General features: G+C 42.3%; 1 protein-coding gene across 1 annotated transcript in view; it reads right to left on the reverse strand.

The window, feature by feature from the left end:
• The window catches only part of col24a1 (collagen type XXIV alpha 1 chain), a 97192-nt gene extending 89629 nt beyond the window's left edge, over positions 1–7563 (reverse strand). Inside the window, exon 1 of the mRNA XM_084354428.1 lies at positions 7079–7563. Coding sequence (XP_084210554.1) covers positions 7079–7131 — 53 coding nt within the window. The 5' untranslated portion in view covers positions 7132–7563. The remainder of the gene's footprint in view (positions 1–7078) is intronic.
• Positions 7564–22805: the final 15242 nt, after the last annotated feature.

The raw sequence follows: 22805 nt of genomic DNA on the forward strand, positions 1-22805 counted from the left end.
TTGTGTCTCTATAACAACAGCAAAGATGACAGATCATATTGTGTCATCACTGTTGCACTCCCATCATCCATAAAATGCTAAAAAAAAAAAATGAACAGTAACTATTTTGTAAATGGGGGATATTCAGATTTTAAGATTTTTCCTTCAACAGTAGTCCAACTGTTACATCAGTCAAGTCACATCATCTCTTTTCTCCTACAACTGTAACCCAGAGCATAGTTTGCAGAGCGTTTATCATGAAAGCTTCAAAGTGTACTCTGTACATTTAAACCAAATCAATCACATCGACAGCCCTGCCCACAGAGACAGCTGTGGACACAACCTTCTGCGGCTTCTGGCAACTGGATGATTTTCAACACAGTGTGGTGGTAGCACAAAAGACACAAGGAGACAGTAGTCCTGCTCTTTTAATATGCGGTTACGAAAGACTACCAAAAAGGGTACTATCAATCACAGGCTGCTGTCACACCTTAAACCTTCTGGCTTATTATGCGAGTGTAATGGCTACGAATAGCATGATAGCTCCATGGTCTTTGAGGACCAGATTAACCCGGCAAAGCAGCTACCAGTGTTTACAGTATGTGGCTGTGTTTAATGGATCACCACAGACAGGCAGCCATGTTTGTTTTCCCGGGGCAATGTGGCCCTGCAGACTTGAGCAAAAGAAAAGAGAAAACAGAGAGGAAAGGAATGACTCTAAGTAGAAACACTATGAGCTATGCCTGTCACCTGCTCCCCATCGGGAAAGTGGTGCGACATTCCTCTGCCGGGAAACACAGATTTATCCCCGAAGCAGGAAAAAGCAAGAGAGGAAAACAAAGAAGGGAATATATCATAACGGTCATTTATCTTTTAAGAGAATAAATCTGAAATGTATAAAGCCAATGAGTAGCTGGTTCTGCTTAAAGGTTGGCGAGGTTTAAAAGTAGACCAAAAAAGAAAAAGAAAAAACTAAATATAACACTGAACATTCCCTTTTTGAGTGTCAACTGTGGCCATCTGATGCTGATTCAGACAGCCTTTTTCTGCCTGTCTGTCACACAGTCTCCCTGTTCAGGGCTATTTAAGGCATCGCTGAGGCTCTGCCACCAAACAGACACAGGTCATTGCTTCAGGACATCTACGGTGACGTAAGAACAAGTGGTGGGAATTATCTGGCACCTTAACCCGACCATTCGTCATCTTTCTGTCATCAGCTGGCGAATTTCACAGATCTTATTATTACTTTTGACATTTTTTAAGATTTTTATATTGTTATAAAGACTTGGACTCATGGCCAGGCTACATGCAGAGCCACTGCTTTCATCGTTTCTTGTGACGGCACACTATGACATGCTTTCCAGTCCTTGCAGTTAATGGAAAAGACTGGTGAAAGCAAGACAAAGCTCCCCAAACACTGCTCTGTTGACTGAGGGAAATACCACTATGTGGGGAGTGGGTGTCATGTCAAGACTATAAATAATCACAACTTAAAACTCCCCTCTGCAATGAATCATTCCAGAAGTAACAGATCTCGCCTTTCTCCCCTCAAAATTAGCTTGGATCCCTAACAATGGTTCATTCAAGTGACGGAAAAGAGGCTGTGAGAGGCGAGTGGAGAGTGCTCGATTTGACTTGGCGAATAGGAGCGAACTCACTCAAGCTCTGTTTACAGTCCTCATAAGGGAAGGGAAACAATTTTCTTACGTTCATCACTGATGTCTGTCGGGGGTCACTTTGTGAGCAGTGGCATTCACAGTATATTGTTTACAAGTCTAATTTGGCAAGCCACTTACCAAATCCATTAGCAGCAACAAAGCATGCAAAGCTGTTAATCTACCCAAACAGCTCTGAAATGTTTAACTTAAACAGAAAGGAAGGGATACCAGTGAAACTGCTGTTGATGTGTTGGCGGTAAAAAAAAATCATGCGCAAAGCCAACAGCTGCTCTTCTCTACTTTGGTGGAAATGTTCTTTGATTTGTAAGGACATGTTGGACCATCTAAAAGAAAAAAGCTTGACTGCCCCGTCTCTTTCCATCCCTTCTGTTGACTTTGAAAAGATTATTTCCCTCCGAATATCACAGCAGTAGATTTAGCCCTCTTTCTTACTCCACATGGAGTCATTACTCAGAAAATTGAGGTTTATAGAGCTTGACCTTGTAGCATTTGTCTAAACTCCACTTTTATATGCCCCCTTTGCGAAAGTGCTGCTGAGTTGAGTCTAAGTTTTAAATGGAGCGGAGTTCAAAACAGAGGGAAGGCAATAACTCCAACACGAGTCACTTTGCCAAGACATCAAGATTCAGTAAAACGTTGAAATTTAAAGCAAATACCTGTCTGTAGTACAACCGTGTTGGAGACAATGTGGGGAAACAAATGTAGTCCATTCTCATGTGTTTTGGCTTTGTCCTGAAATTGTACGGTTTTGGGGAAATGTTCATACGGCTATTGTCAAAATTCTGGGCTGTGAAACACTTAGATCATGTTTAGTACTGTACTTTGGTTACTTTATAGGAGATACTGTGTTAAGAAAAGACAGATATTTGTTGAAAATCTTGTTGGCAGCTTGAAAAAAGGCCATTCCAAAGAGATGGCATGAAGCTGAACCACCAACACAAGACGAATGGCTGAAAATATATGATATGGAACAGTTACCGGAAAGGATGAGAACTCAAGAGGAGCAATCTCGAGAGAAATGGGAAAAATGGATGGTGTTTACATATCAATGACAAGATGGAGACATGGCATTTTCATTTGTTTCTGTTCTGTAGTTTGTTTTTGTGTTGTTGTTTTTCTCTTATTTTTTTGTGCACGGCCTTTTTCAGTAATGGACAGTCTAAAAAATTAAAATTACAACCATCACATATGCAGCAGATCCTTTTTTTTAAAGATCCGGCATCACACACACACACACACACACTCATGTTCACGCACGCACGCACTCACACACACAATGAATGTGTGAAAACATGAGTTTCTTGCTAATCAGGTGTTCTCTTCCTGCATGCTTCACTTCTCAATCTCCACCAACACATTCCTGGACATGAACAAGTAACTGATCCGCGGCCAATGTCTGGTCCTACTGGCCGTGTTTCAGCTTTAACACCTGTGTCCTGATCATAATTACTTCATTATTGAAGCACTAAGTGTGCTTGTCTTGTTCTCAAGTCCAAATTGCCATCAGCAAAAGAAATTAGCAGGTCAACAAGTTTCCAGCGTTCAATTGCCTTCTTGAAATACTTTCCAGATCTGATGCATTTACAAACTACGCCAAGGTACAGATGAATACAACTATAAGCCTAAATCTAATTTTCTATGACTAGAATGTCATTTCCGGATGCTTCTTCTTTGACAAAGAGCTGAGCGTGCTGCATGTTTGTGCTCACTCAGAAGGGTGACTGGAGTCAAGAGGTCACCGCAGACCAGGGTAAAGATTGACTTAGTCCACAAGACAGCAAGCAGACAAAGGGTTGTGAGTAAACTTCCACTGGCCTTTATTAGTTTGCCCTTTTCCTGTGCGGGAGGACATGCAGATGTTAGGAGGGTTAAATACACTCACTCACACAGACAGGCCAGAATCCCTTCAGCCGCTGGTGTGGAGAAGGTGAGTATGCTGCAACAAGAAGGTGGTGAGGCTGTGATCCCACCATGCAATACTTTTCAAGGATAATCAGGCTTACAGGGGAGAATACGCTGAAGTCACTCCTTTTTTCTTTTTTACTGTCAGTTACACAGCTGTGATCATTAAAGGGTTAGTTCACACAAATAACGATGAAAAGGAAAAAACATATTTTTCCACTTCAGCGGTGTCTTGCCTATGAACACACCTCATTATGACCAGATTATATATTTTTTTGCTTTTACAGGAAATAATTGCAGTAATTGCATTGTCTGTGAATCATCCTGAGTAACCTGGACACTGTTTCTGTTAAGAGGCTTTGCTAGTTTTTATGTCTGCGAAAGTCAATTCTTCAATGATTGAGTCCCGCAAATAACTTTTACTCACTTCCATTGTCATAAGGTCATGACATATGATTAAGTGGCTGAGTTCTCAGCAGAAATTAACATAATTGAAACTAGCTTTGCATTGTAGTCTTTTGTGGCTGAACCACCAATCAGCGTCCTACTAGAGCTCTGCTATTGTTGATCTGATTGGTTGAAGTTCGCTCATGATAGATAGAGGGATGGCTCATCCAATAACCTACCATGTATTTTTTTTACAGTTTCTGTCCTTTTCCGAACACTTTGTACCGGCATGTAAACAGACAACAAAACAAAAGGCCATGTTAAAGGTAATCACAGTAAATGAGAAATGGCGAGCTGCCGTCTCTGTACTTCATGTAATGTCTGGAAGAGCTGGACAATAATGACATGTTACATGGAAAACACTGTCCACCAGCTTCACAGTAGACTTGTTCATGGCCCAGTCAAATAAAAAGAGCATAGAGTTGACTGATATGGCCTTTTCTATACCTATTACCTATACTGATGATGAGAAATCAAGGAGACTGAAAACCGATATTTGGGACTGATATTCATTTGCAGTAAAAATGAATCTCTTTGTGTCAAAATGTCAAACAACCAGTGATGAATGAACCTAAGTACAATTTTCTCAAGTATTGTTCTTAAGTACAAATTTGAAGTACCTTCCTTTAGATAATAATAATTATTATTAGCCGGGGCTGATAATCGGTCTATCCCTCATATAATCTACCTGTAGTAGCCAACATTTAGTAAGTTTTAAGCTCCATTACCAACAGGGCATCCTCCCAGAATAACAGATAAACTAGGTATCCAACATATTTGGGCCCAGACACCACAAACCACATCAAAGAACCAGCGGTAATGCGATAAGTTCTGCGCCTGCATGAAAGGAACTAGTTCTCCACCACCAGGCAGCAGTATTGGTCGTTCAAAAAGGAAAACCCGAATGACTTGAGATACAAAAACAGTTACTGTAAAGCAGCATTTTTTTGGCACCACTCTTGCTAATGTAGCCACTTCATATCAAGAATATGTCTCATAAAAAGCCGCAAATGGCACTGGCGACGGAGACGGAGGTGAATAATAAGGAGAAACTGCACTAAATGGGTGACACCATGGATACGACAGCGACAGGCTCAAGGGGCTCTCCCTCTCTGTTTTAGTTTCTCTTCTCGTGTACTGATTCGCTTAGCTGAACAGCCAATCACCGCCGGGCTTCGCCAATGATTCTACACACCTAAGAAGCCACAGACAAGGGACAACTAGTGACACACCAGAGAAACTGGGCACAGTGACACTCACCAGTGTTTCCTCATTCAAACTGATGTCAACACACCTATCATTAAAGCACAGGTGCAACATGCGAGTGTCATTTAGTGTCATCGTGTCAAAAAATGAATGTGTATTATGGATCTAGGGCAGCCACAGGTACGAAGACTAACTAAGAAGACTAAATCTGACTAAACCTGGTTCCAATTCTTGCTTCTAACTAACCTCTGTGTCAGGCATAAACAACGTCCACCTCATTAAGACATCATAAATCACATTTCACCAGCAGTTAGTCTGGACCTCCTCCTCCATACTGCCCATCTCCACTAATTTCCTGAAAAACTTGCATCGCCATCTTATTACTGAATCTTGTGTAGAGGAGACGGCACGCTCTCAGTCAAGTGTACAGTATGCCAGTCCCTGCAGCTATACAGTCCAACCACTGCCAGTGACGGAGCAGCAATTCCTGCAACAGTGGGTGATTGTCTGGAGCTCAGGAGCCAGTTAACCACTGATGCATACACACTAACTCTCCCAGTGAATTCAAGGGAGGCCACACTTGTTCTCAGTCAACTCCGTTCTTCCATAAGACTCTCATTTACACTCTCAAGGACAAAAAAGAAAAGAAGATGAAGAAGAAGACAAAGAAGAAGAGGAAGAAGAAGAAGAAGAAGAAGAAGAAGAAGAAGCGGTGCTCTCAGGATTTCAGGTCCACTTTGTTTTCCATGGAGAAAACACCATCAGCGGAGAACAACAGAATGCATTGTGAGCTCGGCTCTTTTTAGATCTTATCTGGAAGGGATTCATAATAGAGTACAGACAACTTGGACTCACTTCTGATAGAAGAAAATACACTTCCTGTGAGGTAGCCTATGGAGGAGTGCACATTTCTGGCCACAGTCCCAGCTGAATGTAACAGGACAACAAAACCTGCATGCAGGATGTCAATAATAAACACTTCCATGAGGAATTTGGTTTAAAGGCACTGAATATATATGTGTATATATATGCCTGAACACACAAGAGTTTGATTCATTTGATAGATCTTGACTCATTAACAGTCACTCTGAAGCCTAGAACAACATGAAGTATAACACGAATTTATCACTGCTGACAAGCTGAATAAGCATCACTGCTTCCAAGCCATTCTCATCCATCCTCTCTACACACACAAGTGTTTATTTCCAGGCTTATCGTAGCTGTGTGAGCGAAGAGAGGAGAAAAGAAAAGAAAAGAAAAGAAAAGAAAAGAAAAGAAAAGAAAAGGGGGTTCAGCCGTGGCCCACATGGTGCTCATGTTATACTGTTGGAGATCCCAGGCTGCATGTTCATATGGCGAGTTCAAAGCCAAGACTTGTGCACTCACTGCTGCTGAGTTGTCAGCTGCGTTTATCGAGATCAGACAAGAATAAACAGAAAAAGTTCACCGCAAAAATATTCACTACATGCATGGAAATGAGGCAGAGTCAATGTGTTCAGCTGCAGTTGTTTGTATGATTGTTATGCAGAGGTAAATAATGAAAAGTCAACATGAACAAAGGAATCTAACTGAAAATACCCTCAAATTAAAAACTACAATAGAGACAAGTTATTCTAATACTGAACTATTAGTATTTGTCATGTTTGCCAAAAATTTAAAAACACTGACAGTCACGTTTTGCTGGCTGAAACCTGCAGCTGCAGTGACTTTAGTAAATTGGCGCCCCTGTCAGGGAAAGATGCCAATGATCCAGGACAGAAATAAGCCCCCGTTCCCATTTTAGATGAAGATCAGTCTTGGGGGACAGTTTGGATGCACACGTGTAGCCTAACATCTGGATACTGTTTAACAAAATGCCAACTTACGTTGCTGCCGCGGAAACGTGTCCACTCCTTGTCCGTTGAGCTCCTAAATGCATTTGTATGCATTTGTCCAGGCAGCAGAGATCTGGGTGAAAACAGAATCACACTCAAGAGGATACCTGCTCATGGGCTCAGCCTTTGGCAACGGCCAAAGGAAGCGTGAAGTGGACGTTGGAGTAATGCCACCTCAGAGTTTCCTCATCGTACTGCAGCCCGGAGGAGAGATCTCTCCAACTCGTTCAAACCTGAGCTCGTCAGATCCTCTGCGCTCTGCGGCGCGCAGTGATCAGGCTCGTTCTATCCAAAGTGGAGACGCGCAACAGTTGCATAGGAAAAAAAGTTGCTCGGAGAGCGGCTGGTCAGACTGCTGCAGTGTTAACTCGACTGCTGTGTGGGACACAGAGGGGAAGGTTAAAGCTGAGAGCTCTCCAACACAACAGCGGATCCAGCTCTGCTCTGCGCGGCTGTACCTCCAGGCGGTGGTTTCTGCTATGTGCCTTGACTTGCACTGATGCAAGGGGACCCGTCTTCACCCCGACACAACTCCTACCAGCTGGTGGTGTTGGATTTCACCAGTTACAGACTCGTGACATCACGGATAGACGTTTGGCTTATGCTCATCAGTGCCCTTTGTCTTCTCTTACTTCTGTTAGCCTACAGCGGGTGCGATTTATGTTTACTGTAAACCCAGCAGGGTGGAGGGCTTGTTCTGGTCGTAAAAAGTAACATAAACTGGCCTGCAAAGACACACACATACACAGCTCACACACCAAGACTGAAATAATGCCAGAGAAAATTAGACTAGCTGGTGCAGCTTCATGTAGTTTGCTGACAAGCAAATCTGCCAGGTGCTGCAGCTCAGGGCTCTGTTGTTCTGGCATTATGGCAGCAAGAGGAAACTCCTATCAGGACTAGTTTACAGCAATTTATTGTTGTATGAGAACAGTCTCTGCTCACATGTTCCTCAAAACTGCACATTTATCTCGGGTTATTTTCTTAGCAGTGGAGTGGAGTACCCATTTTGCTCATAAGTAACACAGCAAATATGAATTTGAGCCTCATATGTAATTGGCATTATTAATTTAAGCCACAAGAACCGAGTGAGAAACTCTTTCAGTGGCAAAAGAGCAATGGATGACGTAATCAGGATCATGTTTGTAGCTCACTAAAAGAAGTAACTGTAATCAACCCAGATTATTATTATAATGTGTATATAAAGTCTTTTCAAATCAGTTTGGGATCTCAGGGCTTCCGAAGACTTAGATTACACCAGACAAGCTTGTTTGGAGCCATTTTGTGATTTTCTTAAAACAAGTCCCCATCTACAGTTGTTTAGGAGAATGCTGCAGCGCTGTTTTGCTGTGAGGCTCAGAAATGTTTTGTGAACTACGGAAACTTCACCTGACTTTTCATCCGCATGAAAGTGAGGTGATAAAGACTGAATTTTCATTTTTGGGTGAACTTATCCTTTAAAAAGAAAGTGCAATATTTGTGTGCACTTTCTTAGTACAAGGTGCAATAGTTACAATGTTATTTGAAGTAATCCAAAAGTATTCAGATAACATTTTATGGATACTAAATTTCCATGTGTACATTTACAACCCTGGAAAGGATGCAACAGTATGCGTATGCACAGTGCAGTCCAGAGGTACGTGGCGTTGCTATACCTGATACAACCCATTTGCATTCTGGGCTTTATCTTCTTTGGCAAGCATCCCAAATAATTACCTTTCAGTAGGGCTTCTCCTAACTGCATTTTTTACTCACATAAAGTTATAAACAATTATGTTGCAGACCGCCATCTGACAGGTCTGACAGTATGGATGATGAATGCTGTGTAGTTTGAGGGGATTGGATTCTGGATTTACACAAACACAGATTTATTAGGTGTGTAAACCCTTGCAGTGTTTATCATAAAACATTTCTGCTCTGGCACTGATTATAGCTGGAAATAACCCTTCTTTGTTCCTGTGTAACCTGAACACACACACATCGGCGTGTTCCCCCCTTGAAAACGACACCGTCTCTTTTCTTTATCTCGCTCATCGATTTTCCAAACAAACAAGCTTTAACCTACTTCCACCGTTCCCCCGATCAAGGTTAACCCATTAACCCAGAACAAACAGACCTCTGTGGGTCCCCGGGCCTCCCATCCCTCCCCCTCAACACACCCCAGCATCCTCCTCCAGACGTCCCAGTCTGTCCCTCAGCTCGGCCTGGACGGAGAGGGAGTCCATATGGTTTGCAGTTTAGGGAGCTGGGGCGACGCTACTAGGAGACAGAGCAGTTCCTGCCTCTAATCCCAGGTGGAGAACACAGGCTTTCTTAACCTGAAAACAGCCGGAGGACAGTTACAGTGAGCAGCCCCAATGCCCAAACAAGGAGTCGTGTAGGAGAGGTCAAAGCGAAATGGAAACCAAAAGAGCCTGCCAGCCACTGTAAACACTGAGGCAAATAAAGAGCATTCATTTGGTGGTGCCTGCAAACAAGGCATCTGCAGCTCTTGTGCTCCAGAGGTCTGTGTGTGTGTCTGCAGCAGTGGGTCAAACTCATCAAAGACAGTCGTCTCTGAAGAGGAAGCACGGGATGCACTCTCTCTCTCTCTCTCTCTCTCTCTCTCTCTCTCGCTTGCTGGCTTTGCCATCAGCCAGCACCTTGGGATAGCAACGCTTCGACCAGATGTTTTCTTCCTCTTCCAGGAAAGAAAAATGTTGAGATGCTGGTTCTCTGACAAGATCGTGAATCAACATCGTGAACAAATGAATTACATGATCAGTTTGTAGCACAGCCCTGACACAGGCGTTCAAGGCTTAAACATCTCTTTTAGAGTGGGCGAGCATTTGCTGTTTGCTGACTGGTAAACATTTGGAAAAGTTTGACTCCAGACACGTGCCACATTGATAAAAACTTTGATGAAATTGTTTATTTAGGACCCCTTGTGTTGTTAAAAGGTTTCATGTAGCTTTGTACTATATTAAACCATAAAATTACTTCAGGCAAATATGCACACAGATTTACAGCAAACTTTTCAAGTTGGATTTTCTACTTTTTTTTTTTTTCAGTTTCCAGATGTGCACTAATCAGTCCATTGTGCATGAGCACCAGAACGTTAGTGGTGTCCGATAATCAGAATCAGATCACCTCTTCTTGTTCTTCTTCTCTCTTGAGGAACGGGCAGACGCAGATGAGTGTGCACTAACCCCCTCCTGAGTCAAACACGTGGTATTCCCGTCTCAGCAGTTTCAAAACTTATCCAATGAGACAATGGCCAATAAATGTGTTGTGATCAAGCCAGGATCACCATGGCAGTCAATGGACAAGTGTTTTTCGGACAATGACTACAAAGTTTTAGAAGTACATCAGGACCCGACAGGATTCTGATTCAAGCAGCATGTGCAGACCATACTCTGTCCTCCCATATGATCAAATATTACATAATGCATGAAGTGCACATGTCCGATCTTGCTCGCTTGTCTTCTCACCGCACCAAAAGTGCTAATAAAAAAGTTTAGAAGCAACGGACAGCATGTACTTTCTTTGAAGTAATCAGGCCTAATTTGGACTTGGGGGTGTCCCAGGGGCCCCGTGTACTCCTACCTGCACACTCCAGAGCTTCCCACACTAAGACCTGAATTCAAACACCATGTCCAGGTCGGAGAGCATATTGTCTTTCAGGATATCCCAGCGCAGTAACAGCTTGTAAATGTGGTGTGTGTGGAAACTTTTAGCCTCACAGGGCCAGAGTGAAGCCAAAGTCAATCGGGCTGGTTAAAGAGTAAAAGAAACAGAAAAAGTAGAAGAGGAAGAGGGGAGGTGCTACGGTTGGTAGAGCGTAAAACAAAATGTTGTCTTGCAGCCAGCCAGTAGACATAATAAAAATGTGCTTTTGAGTGCCTTCTGTATGTCCTTTCTTCTCAACATAATGCTGCGGACACGCTTGGTTAAGTGTGCCTCATTAGGTAAACAGCTCATCAGTCAGCGTCTGCCATGAATCCGACAGAGGGAAAGCAATTTGTTGGCATGTGTCTGTGCGACCAGGTTGACAGCTGAGTCTACCTGCACACCGACTAGACGCTAAACACGGTTCCGTCTCTAATTAGCAGACGCGGCCCTGTGTAATTTCTGTCCTGCGTGCGTGTCACCGCCTCGTAGGGCTGTTATTTTGCCGAGCAGGGAGAGAGTGGGCAACAGCTGGGAGAGTGCTTAACAGATGGTGGAGTACGGAGCGATAGCCGAAACAATGCTCCATGTAAGAGCGCGTGTGTGTGTGTGTGAGAGTGTGTATGCTGTGAGGTGGTTTGCAGAGCTTAAGGGACCAGGGGGAAAGCAGGGAGAGAGGGGCCAGGGGAGTCCAGGGTGAAGGGGGTGTTTGGGCTGAGAGGAAGTTTAAGAGTGTGTAGGGAAAGTGAAAGTCTCTGTAGGGGTGGAGGGGGGCATGGAGGTGGAACACACACACAGCACAGGGAGATGTTGCCTCATGTTTGGCTTTTTGTTTTTGTTGTGAAGCTTTGCAGACACTGTGGAGAGATTGTGGAGTTATGGCTCTTATGGCTTTATTATAAGGAGATATACGGTGGCTCTTATGGTCAAAACGCAGTATGAAAACACATTTCAGAAAACACAAAATATCAAATGACAACAGCATTTCATAAAACACAGTTACATTTTGGGAAACACAACATCTCAGAAAACACAACTGCATTTCAGAAAAAAGAAATTGTTTTGTTAAATGTCATTGTGTTTTGTGACCCTCGTGGCCACCACAGAATCACCAAAAAGTGATCCTTCTTTCACTTCATATTTCTAAGCTGCATCAACAGAGGGGTTTGTGTGTATGTGTATAATTAGTTTTGCACATTTTGAGCAGGAGACGACCAAACCCACAAAAACAAACCCATCTGTCACCTTTTAAACCCCTGGCATCCAAACGCTTCCAAAATCACACGTTGCAGCTCCATAAATTACTCGTGCTTAAGATGTATGTTAAATAATTTATGGTTTCCTTATCATCATCAATTAACAGTCCCTGACAAACCAGAGCAGTGTCTGTACTTCAACAGAACTATAGAGAAAGACAAAAACTGCCCGACAGGAAAGAAATGTGCTGAGTAGGATGGAGACATTTTTGCTCCTTATGTTTATATTATTAATCACCTGTTGCTAAAAGAGGGCTACATCCCAAAGTATTCTGATGGTTTCTGCATCTGCCTTTCTGAAGGTACTCTCCAAGTGAGACAAATGCAAAGTGTAGAGGGAATTTGAAGGGAAGCGTCTCCACTGTATGGGTGGGCAAACCCTTCAGCTTTAATTTAGAGAAGAATGTATATGTCATTGAGAGTATTTAACTCCTTGGTAGGGATTTTTGGACGTGATGATATATAATTCAGGAGCATTTGCTTTGAAAGACATAAATATAACATCTGTTTTCAGACACAGATATACACCAGGCATGTTGACCCTCCAAAAGAGTGGAGGCAAGGTAACATTATCGTAGGTAAATTGCTTCAAAGAGACGAGTAGGTATATCATCCAGTGCCTCTGACCTCGTCCTGTGTGAACTTGAAAAACTGGCAATGATTCTGCAGCGATGACACTGAGACACTGTCAAATAAGAAGCACTTAAAATATAGCTGCAGGCGGCAATCCGTGGGTTCAAGTCCAGGCCTTTTGTGCTCAAAATAAAAGCAGAAACATGAAGGTTTCAGGCCTCGCAAAGGTGAGAAAAGCCACTCCAGCTAGTTTAAACCTGTGAGATCAATCGCACACGTGTTTCATTGTCACAGCCGGCTCAAGACTAGATAAAGGTGAGGAGAACACACGAGTTGTAACTAAAAATACGTTTATTTTACATGACATAAAGGAAATGAAGATAAAGACAAACTAAATGGAAGCCAGGGGGAAGAAAGACCGGCTGACTGCCACCAGTTTATATAGCTGTGCCACCAGACCAGGTGAGCTAAGTTTCCCTGACTGCGCCAATCACACTCGAGGAGAGAGAGGCCTGCTCAGGAGTTGTCACATCATCACAAAGCCTGCAGCATTTTAATAATTGCACGTTCAGTTCCGCCATTTCTTCCCCTTTCATCTCGATTAGAACAAAACTTGGTCTGTATGTTCAGGACATGGCGCAGGACGTCTCCAGTGAGACGTGATCCATCAAGTTTGCTCAAAGGTATCTGAGTTATGAGCAAATATTTGACTAATGTGGCACTTTAGGTACAGGCACACAGAACTCAGAAGGTTTGTTGTCTATTTGAGACATCAACCACACTCGTCATTACCATTGGCTGTGGCTGCAACCTCGCCGGTCAAAGTTCACCAAAGTTGAAGTCCGTGCAAAGCAAAGATGCAAATTTGCTTCGGTACCGGGTCTTTCCATGCCAACTCACTTCAGTTAGTGATACTACTGTGTCTACTGATGAACCACTGAATGTGACATTACAACCAGTGAAAATTTAAAAAGATTATAAATGATGGAGTAATAACATATCTTTGAATTTTGTATATATATATACAATGAATATCAACACTTCCACATACTGAAGATTCAAAGAAATTAAAATAATCCTTCTTGGGCAAATCTACAGTTGAAATCACTGAAAAAGTGAGTTTTTCAGCTCTGAAGCTATACTTAACACGATCTGTGCATCCTCTTTATGCACAATAAAATAACTTATAGATGTGACGGAACTACATTACAGAAATACAATAATACTATTAATACTGGTTGCCAGAGATTGACAGTTTCTTTAGGGTCTCCTGGATGTTCGGGACAAATTTCAACCCAATCCAGTGAAAAGTAAGTTATCAGTGAGGTTCAGAATACACAGAATCACAGAAATGCTGAAATTTAGCTCTGAAGGCCAAACTTCAAAACACTTACTTCAAAAGTATTTGGGGTACAGCTATTTGCTGATTACGCAAGCTCTCATGAATTAAATGGAAGTTTCAACATGAATTCTTTTGAGAAAATCCACGACATGAGCTGGGAAAAGTTCTGGACTTTGTATGAGTTGGCACACAATGACCCAACTGGATGCAAATGTTTCAAGTGAACAGTGAGTACGATTATTAACCAAAATTGCTTTTGCGTATGTGTGATGGAGCCATAATACTTCTGCCAAAACTGGTGAGTCTTCTCCTCAATTCACTGAATCTAAAGCAACAAGGTTAAAGGAATAGTTTGACATTTTAAAACTCTCAAGTATGTACGCTAAATACGAAGCCACAGCCAGCATTTGATGAGCTTAGCTTATCATGAAACAAGGGAAAACAGCTGACCAGCAACTTTAAATGTGACTCATTAAAAAAGTTAAATCTCATCTGATAACTGACAAATAATCCTTTCATCACCACAAGTGTTGTCATAAAGACACCTCGAGAAGAGTCTCGATTCAGACAACCTGGCCCAACTTGGCCAAAAATTTGCAAATACAAAACTTAGACATCATTATCCCTCATTTTGCAGAGCTCTGTCTGCTCTCAGTTTGGGATGAGGAGAGAGGAGAGGGGAGGAGAGGAGGGGAGAGAAGCCAGAGGAGAAGCCTGATTTAGGGAGGAGGAGGAAAAAAAGCCACCTTGACCTCACTTTCATCTCTGGGGCTGATCCTCTGTCTGGCGTGAATTCTCCGAGGAGCTGGCTGTGGAACAGAGAGAGGCTTTATGCTTGCTTACTACAATGTTCCTCATACAAAATCCCATTTCATTTCTCGAGAGGGTTGAGAGAATGGCTTGAAAGGCATGTTCTCTCTTATCTCCAGTGATACCATTAGGCTGTGAGTAATTTAGGCCTGTTCCCGTATATTTTCCGTGTAAATTAAAGCCAGCGCCGATGATGATAATCTTTATGAAGGAAAAAAGTGTTGAACAATCAGCAAAGAGACGCAAAGAGTCACAAAGAAAATGATTGTTGTGTTTGGAAACCTCATGAATCCTCACGCATGTGTCATGTCTGGAAATCAGGTCTATCATTTCATCTCTGGATCTTTTCGACATTCACTGTAACCATTGAAAGCAACATTATGTAAGAACTGGTGTTTTTTGCAATTTGGCACCCCTACATTTTCAGATTACAGTTCACTTATACACCACCATTGAAAATATGGACAGCTGTACATGTGCTTTTGTTATGATTACGGCTACATAACTTATGATCAAAATCTAGCCAGTACACAAGTTTGCTAACACAGCCAAACATCAAGCAAGTGCAATAACATAATACGTAGCAAGCTAGGTTGCATTACTTACTAGTCCAACATCTTCAAGGCCAGCCTGCGCCTGTCTTTCAGGACTTAGCTTCCTCCATCAACGTCCTCTTCAGTCTCATTTACTCTGTGACGATGTCCATGAAGGGCCCGCACCCCTGGCTTCAGTTCCAGCACCACTCCTAGCAACATTTTCCCGAAGCGGGCCTAAAAAAATCCTCCTCCCATTGGTCCAAATTTCCTGTGCTAGCGAGCGCTGACTGGCCAAGTCAGTTAGTTGCACTGCTAACTGAGCTAACTAGTGCCAAGGACGTTACATTAAAATCTTTACACGATGTTGGAGATGGAGCCCCGTTCATTCCTATGAACACTGCTCAGTGGTGCAAGAAGCCAAAATGTCTCAACTTCCTGGCTATATAATTACCTGGATCTTCTGCATTGTGTGGCCCACAGAGCGTGCACACTAACTTCCATTTAATTGTGCGGCTCTTCTAGACTTTCCTAATTTTATTTGACCGAATGACTCAAATGATCAAAGTCAAACGGGTCATTTCGCGGGGGGGTGTGATCCATCCAGTATTTTTGGGCCAATGATGATGATGTAACTACACGGGTCGACCACTACGAAAACTTGCTTCGAAGCCTGGAGCTCATCCTGGGGGCTTGCTCTTGACAGCAACAGCTACTGTAGCAGCAGTTAGCGGTCACCTTGGCAACATTGGGAAACTCCCCATAATTCACTGAGAGCTGAGACAGAGCAGCCAGAGGACTGCAGAGGGAAAACCTGGGAAAACATTTTCTCCATAAAATCTGATACAGTTTCAGTGACACAGTTGGTGGTGCGTGGCGACGTGCCATAAAGCGTTACGTTCTTCTCACGGGAGATGGTACCCGCCCACCCAAGTTAAATAGTGCAAGAACAAGCGGTCGGGGTGCAGAGTGGAAACGACAGAGGCACCACTCTCTCTAATGAAAGGCAGTGAACCATCAACATGATTTTGAAGCTGTTATTTTAAGAAGAGGAGGAGAAAGAAGAAGAAGAAGAATCTTTATTGTAATCATTATACAATGTACAATGAAGTGAAACTGGTTCTCTGCATTTAACCCATTCAAAGTCACTCACCTCCAGCTCTTCGTCAGTGCCTTGGTCGAGGGCACTGACTGGAGAATTAACCTCATGTACATGTTTGGATCAAGGTAAAGTTTGCTTTAAAGAAAGAAAATATGACACGAAACAAGTGTAATAGACAATATTAGTTATTTGGATCGAATAGAGTTGAATAGGAAATTCAATAGTCATTATATGTCTGTGCGCTAAGTACGAAGCTAACTTAGCTTAGCATAAACAGTTTTTGCACGTAAATTTTATGTGTTGGCTTTGTGCAACTTATTTGGTTATTTGATTTGTCTACAGATTAAACAAACAAGATATGATGTATTAATAAGTGATCTTACTTACTGGTAGGTGGATTTTAAACGGTTAGATAAAGATATTGTATAATTTAATTAATCCCAAAGGAAATTGTTGTGCGAGATTGCTAGAAAATGTACAATACAAAAGAAAAACCAGTAACAACCAGTGGGTCCTCCAGGTCAGGGTCACACACCTGGGCCGAGTTTAAGTAAATAAGAGTATTAAATATTAGTCAAATATACAGAATACAAAGTAGTAAATGCAAAAACCAGTGCCTAATACAATAAAACAATTAAAATAAAATAGACAAGAGTAAACTAAAACAGAAAGTATTAGCAATTTAATCAACTTAATGCACATGATATTAAACGTTACATTGTGTATAATAATAATAATAATAATAATAGTAATAATAAGGCTAGCTGTTTCCTATCATTTCCAGTCTTAAAGCTAAGCTAAATTAGCCTGCTCCTGGTGGTAACATCACATTCACATTCCAGAAATACTGGTATCTCATCTCGTTTTGCAATCAACACATGTGCTGCCTAAGCTAAGTGGGAAAGTCTTATTCAGCATGGAGTGCAGTGAGGTTTATGACTGTGGGAAAGCTTCCTCAGCCAAACAGTTTCTGTGTCAATGTGGGGAAAACACATATTTCATAATATTTGGAAGTGTCTAAAGTGCAGTTGATAAACACTAAACTGAACTCTGTGTCAGTGAGATACTTGGAGAGCAGTTTGTAATAGCAGCAGGGTCACGTTTCAGACAGCGAGTAGCTGTCAGAAGAGATCACACAGGTGCCAGAGAGACAACAGGAGACAGTAGTGAAGCGCTGCACAACGGCGAACTTGGTGGTATTGGCAGCCAAGACACGGGGCTTCAGCAAAACATGTCCCGCTTTCACGGATGTGACAAGTGTCCAACCCAGAAAAGACTTCACACCGGCTCGCTGCCTCCTCTCCTGTTCTTAAAGAGGGACAGAAATATTTCACATGTCTGCTCTGGCCGCAGGCCTTTCAGGTCAACACCCATCCGGCCCTCTTCTCATCTGTTGACCATCATTTATCATTTGATTATGGCTTTTAGAAGGTCATTTGGGTGATTGTAATGGTTATTTCCCCTCCCGTTTTCACTGAAAAACAAAATTCATGAGATAACTGGAGTTCACAGCTTGCCTCCCGTCTGCCCTCATATCCACTCAGAGATTCAAAGGGAGAGATTAGGATGTTTTTAAAGGTGCTAAGGAGCCTTGAAACAGACACCTGTCACAACATCAGACTCAAGCATGGTGGCTCTGTGAAAACGCTTTCTCCCATGTGAGAACTTCCGCAGGATTTGGAAAACAGAAGCGTCTCTGGCCTCTTGAGCTCTTCGTTGGCTTTACAAAGTCTCTTTGATTTTTGACTTAGCCTGCTTAGCTACAAAGCCGGTGTGAGTGCCAAAAAGTTCAGATAATCTCAGAAAGACAAGCTATTTTTAAGCCAGTGCTTTTTTTATTCAATGAATATACACTCCACATCTGCTACTCCAAATGGATTTCAACAAACACTCTAAATGTTTAAAATACTATTTGGCACAGGTTTCAATGGTGGAGTGCTCGGAGAAACCAGAGAAAGAGCACACTGGGAAGCATCCCGATGTTTTTCCTGTGACAGGGTTTATGGCTTTTACATGTGTGAATGTTTTGACGATTAATATCTTTCAATAGTTGTGGACAGCTCCTGTGAGGCCAGCTCCTCTTCCTCTTTTAAGACATCCGCCATCCTTCTTCTTACCTGTGCAGTAAACGGCAGCCATGCAGACCCTGAGTGAGGCCCAACTGCACCCACTCAAGACTTCAAATGTAAACAATGAAAAACAGACTTACATTTATTTCCTTGGAAACAATGTGCCCTGCTCAAGATTAGAAACAACTGCACAGAAAAGTGTTCCCAGTTCCATCAGGGGGGGAGACAACATACATTTACTGCTTCAGGAGAAGAGGACCCGCTGTGACCCCTGGTTTCCACAACAACATCTCCAAGGAGGAGGAGAAGAAGGTGACATGAACGAGAAGCAGACAGGATTCAGCATCTGAGCCAAACATGGGACAAAGTAGATCCGTTTCAAGTTGCGCAATAACTGTCTCGGACGTAACAAATGGTAAAGAGAAGCTAGCAATCTTTCCAATGAGGTGCTGTCAACATAGAGCGCTGCACGAATGACTCATAAAACCCAGAGGTGATTTTTTTTACAAATCCAGCTCTCTGATCTCAAAGTCAGTGTGTTTTTTAAATTAAACCTGCAATTGCTTCATTTGGTGAGCAGCGGAAACAAGCTGTAAATAACACTAATAAACATTCACTTGTTGATTTTGTTGATTTAGCAAACTCATTAGCAAATACTTGCCTGTTTTAATTTGTCTCCATCGAAACCTGAGGGAAGTATCTGGTTCTTAGGATGCAAAATGCTCGACAATGTCCACCAGCTGGTCAATAACTTTCTCTGTTTGTTGTCTGGTGCTGGGTATGGATTAAACAGTGTGTTTATTAGAGCGATTCTTTCCATAAACAAAAAACGGGCCAAAAACAAGCCAGGTGATAGTTATCTGTGGGTTCATCCCAATGTGACACCTTGCACATTACACATCAACCCTATCACTAGAAAAACTGTTAGCAATGAACGTTACCTCAAACATAACGGATATCTGGATCGATTTTACATTTCTTTACATGGCAACTTTAAGTTTCTTCTGTTTCCACTTCCCCCAAACAGACCGCGCTCTGAGTTTCCTTTTCCAGCAGCTCATGGGTGGTAAAGACCTTTTGTTCCCTGTACGTCAGGCCCAGTTTAAGCTCAGACACTTCTCTATCCATCAGCTGCCCCCTGTCAGCGTCTTCTGTCACCGGGGCAAAAAATAGCCCCAGCTTCCTGCCCTGCTGCCTCTCTGTTCCCTGGGGCGAAGCGGTGCCACCTGTCAGCCACAACACAGGTTAAAAAGCCAGGCTCTGCAGACACAGATGGACAATCACCACTACCTCATGTGTTTGCTATCAGTGTTACAGCCAGGTTTGGTGTGGCTGGCTCGCAGCAGACGACTTCATCATCGTTACCTCATATGTGTATGCTGTCCAGGCTGCCAGGAGCAGAATTACATACTGTAGACATAAAAGAGCAAAGACTTAGGTCACGTCTTGGATTAAAAAGGATGAAAGATTAAGAATTTCCGACAGTGTGAGTTAACTGGATGGAAGGACTCCATTCATGTGCTTTCTCAGTGACACCTGGGTGGAAACGCTGATGTAGAATCAGGTTTGGATCTTGTCTGATAATGACGGAGGGCAGTCTGGTTAGTATTCTCAGATAAGAGACTTGAATTGTTCAGCCTATGGAGGACTTCATGAAATATCTGCCAAGATGAATAGCGCTGGGTCGACGTAAAGGTTTGCTAGTAAAGAAATGTTAGTTAGTTAGCTACTGTATGTCGTCTTGAACAGAGCACAGACCACCATTCAAATGCAACCAAATCACCAGAATAAATGTCAGCCAAGAAACAATCTGCAAAAGCACAGATACATTGAAATTGGACGTTTCTTTGTGTTGCAATGTTCTTTTTTTTCTCCGATTAATCGTCACAGCTCTGTGGTTATGCTCTGTTCAGGTTTGGGCACAAAAAGCACTTGGTTCGGCTTAAAATACCACCAAGCTCATGGATGAAGATGGTCCAATTTCCAGTGAAAAATAGCTGGTTTTCGTCGCCAAGAAATCAGATGGGAATGTCTCCAGGTGTCCTTAAAAATATCCAGTGGTGTGACTCGAACTTCGGTCGGCCTTCCCCTCCACCTTCTGCTGCTACAGGTGGCTAATATTAAGTATATAATGTAAACATGATAAACTTTTGGTACACGATAATCTTGGGTGTAGCTGTGGTTTGTAGAAATGTTAACTGCTCACAACATCCTGGTAACTGGACTATTCAGATAACGGGATTCATTTCTCCTTACAGTTGTTAAATATTGCTGAATGCTTGACTATGACTCACAGAGTTGTGTCTTGCTGGCATCCAAAGAGGTTTTGATTTAATCTCATTCTGTTTGCCAATAAGACCCCACTGAGATGTTCCATTGTTGATGAGCTGCTCAGGGCTCATGGCCCAGTAGGACACCTGATTACACGTCTTAATCGATTTCATTTTCAGAGACAGATCGAGGTTTTCTACATGTGCTGGGCTTCTTCTATTTAGAGGAGCGGTGATTAAAACAACATGACTATCTGGGAAGATGTCCTGTTGCAAACCTGAAAATAAATGATTTCTCCGAGCAGTCTAGACAGACAAAGATACCTCATCATGGTTTCCAGACTGTTTTGAGCTGACTGGCTCTGCTGGACACAAGACCTGATGGAAACCCAAACATTAAACGGGCCAAGACTGTGGTTATGTCAGCTGTGGTTACATTATGCAATGAGACTGAGTAAATGTTGCCCAAAATAACTTAATCTAATGATTTAACAGTAAAACTCTTTTCTACATTACTAACTTTCTTTGTAATTTTAATGTTGAATTAATATGAACAAAATTGAGCTATTGCTATCTGATAACACTTATAATGGAGTGATGTTCTGGGTGAAAACCTTATCTGAATTTAATAAGAGTATATTTTGCTTCATTTTTAGGTTACCCAACTGGTTTTGAAAAGGTCTATAGTTTGATATTTTAGGAAACATGCTTGGAGCTCTCTTGCTGAGAATTAGATGAGATGATCAATGCAACTTTCATGACTGTGGCTACATCCAGGAGATGGTGAGCTTAGCTCAGCATAGAGAGTGAAAGCAGGGGGAAACAGCAAGTTTCCATTTTTCCAAGGTACAGAGGTTCATGAGCCGACCACCACCTGTAAAGCTCGTTAATCAACATGCTATATCTCATATGTTTAACTGGAGACTAAAAATGACAAATTGTTTCACTTGTTCCCAAATTTTATGCTAAACTAAACCAACTGTCTCCTGGCTGTAGCCTCACCTTGATTGGACAGAGAAGAGTGTATATCAATCTCACCTAATTTTGGGCAAGAGAGTGATAAAGCGCATCTGGACAGTTCCAGCAACTGGTGTACTGGACCTTCTTCGTCAATGTCATTAATGTTTTGAAACAGTAGCAGTTTGATGAGATTAAGGCAACCTAATATGATTAACTATGTATTAGGTTGAGGAAAAGATCATGATTTGGGTTAAACTAAGTACATCAATTACGCAAACTTAAATTATGTGCATGGCACAAGTTAAGGTCATTAGGTAGGTTAAAATAACTCACCACTGACTTCTGGTTTCACACAGGATACAAAAAGCATTCACCCAGGTGAAAGTCCTTCATTGGTTTGAGCCATCCATCCACTCCACATCTTCCATCTAATAACTACGCCCAATAGAGGTCACTTAGAAACAATAAACAGAAATATGAGTCGTAATAAGCTGCTTGTGCGGTTGACCTATCCAGTGAGGATGAGCTGAAAATCATCAGCATAGTGACTTTGTGAAGGAGAAGGCTCCAATATCCACTAATTTACTGCATCAAAGTGATCTCAGGTGAAAAAAAGTTCCTCGAAACTACTCACTTCTTTAGTGCATTGAAATGGTAGATATTGGACTCGACTCAGCACCTGTCCATTTTGGTTTGGATGTGCATGTAGTGAAACTCAGTTCTCAATGTAGCAGATGGGGAGTCATCATTCCATCCACCTGGTACCAACTCCAGCTCTGGGCCAATTCCTCAGTCAAGGGCACTGGCAGGAAAGATAACCAAATTTGCATACTTTTGATGGAGGGGGAAAGCGAGGCACCTGGAGGAAACCATCACAAGCATGGGGAGAACATGTGAGGCCCAGGACCAGGACCCTCTTGCTGTGAGGTAACACTGCTGACCACTGCACCACCATGCTGACTTGGTTTTCAATCATTACACTTGCAGTCCACTCACAAACACTTAAGAAACATGTGCAAAGCTCAGATGACCTGTCTCTCGACTGGTCCAAACTAAAAGCATATTGAGACGATGTCAGTGACAACATCCGAATGTGAGTTAACTGGAAAGAAACCTCTTTGTTGATGAAGACAGCCATCAAGTTAAGATCTGCGA

Source organism: Pagrus pagrus (genome assembly GCF_965226575.1).
Source record: "Pagrus pagrus genome assembly, chromosome: 6".
Taxonomy (NCBI): domain Eukaryota; kingdom Metazoa; phylum Chordata; class Actinopteri; order Spariformes; family Sparidae; genus Pagrus; species Pagrus pagrus.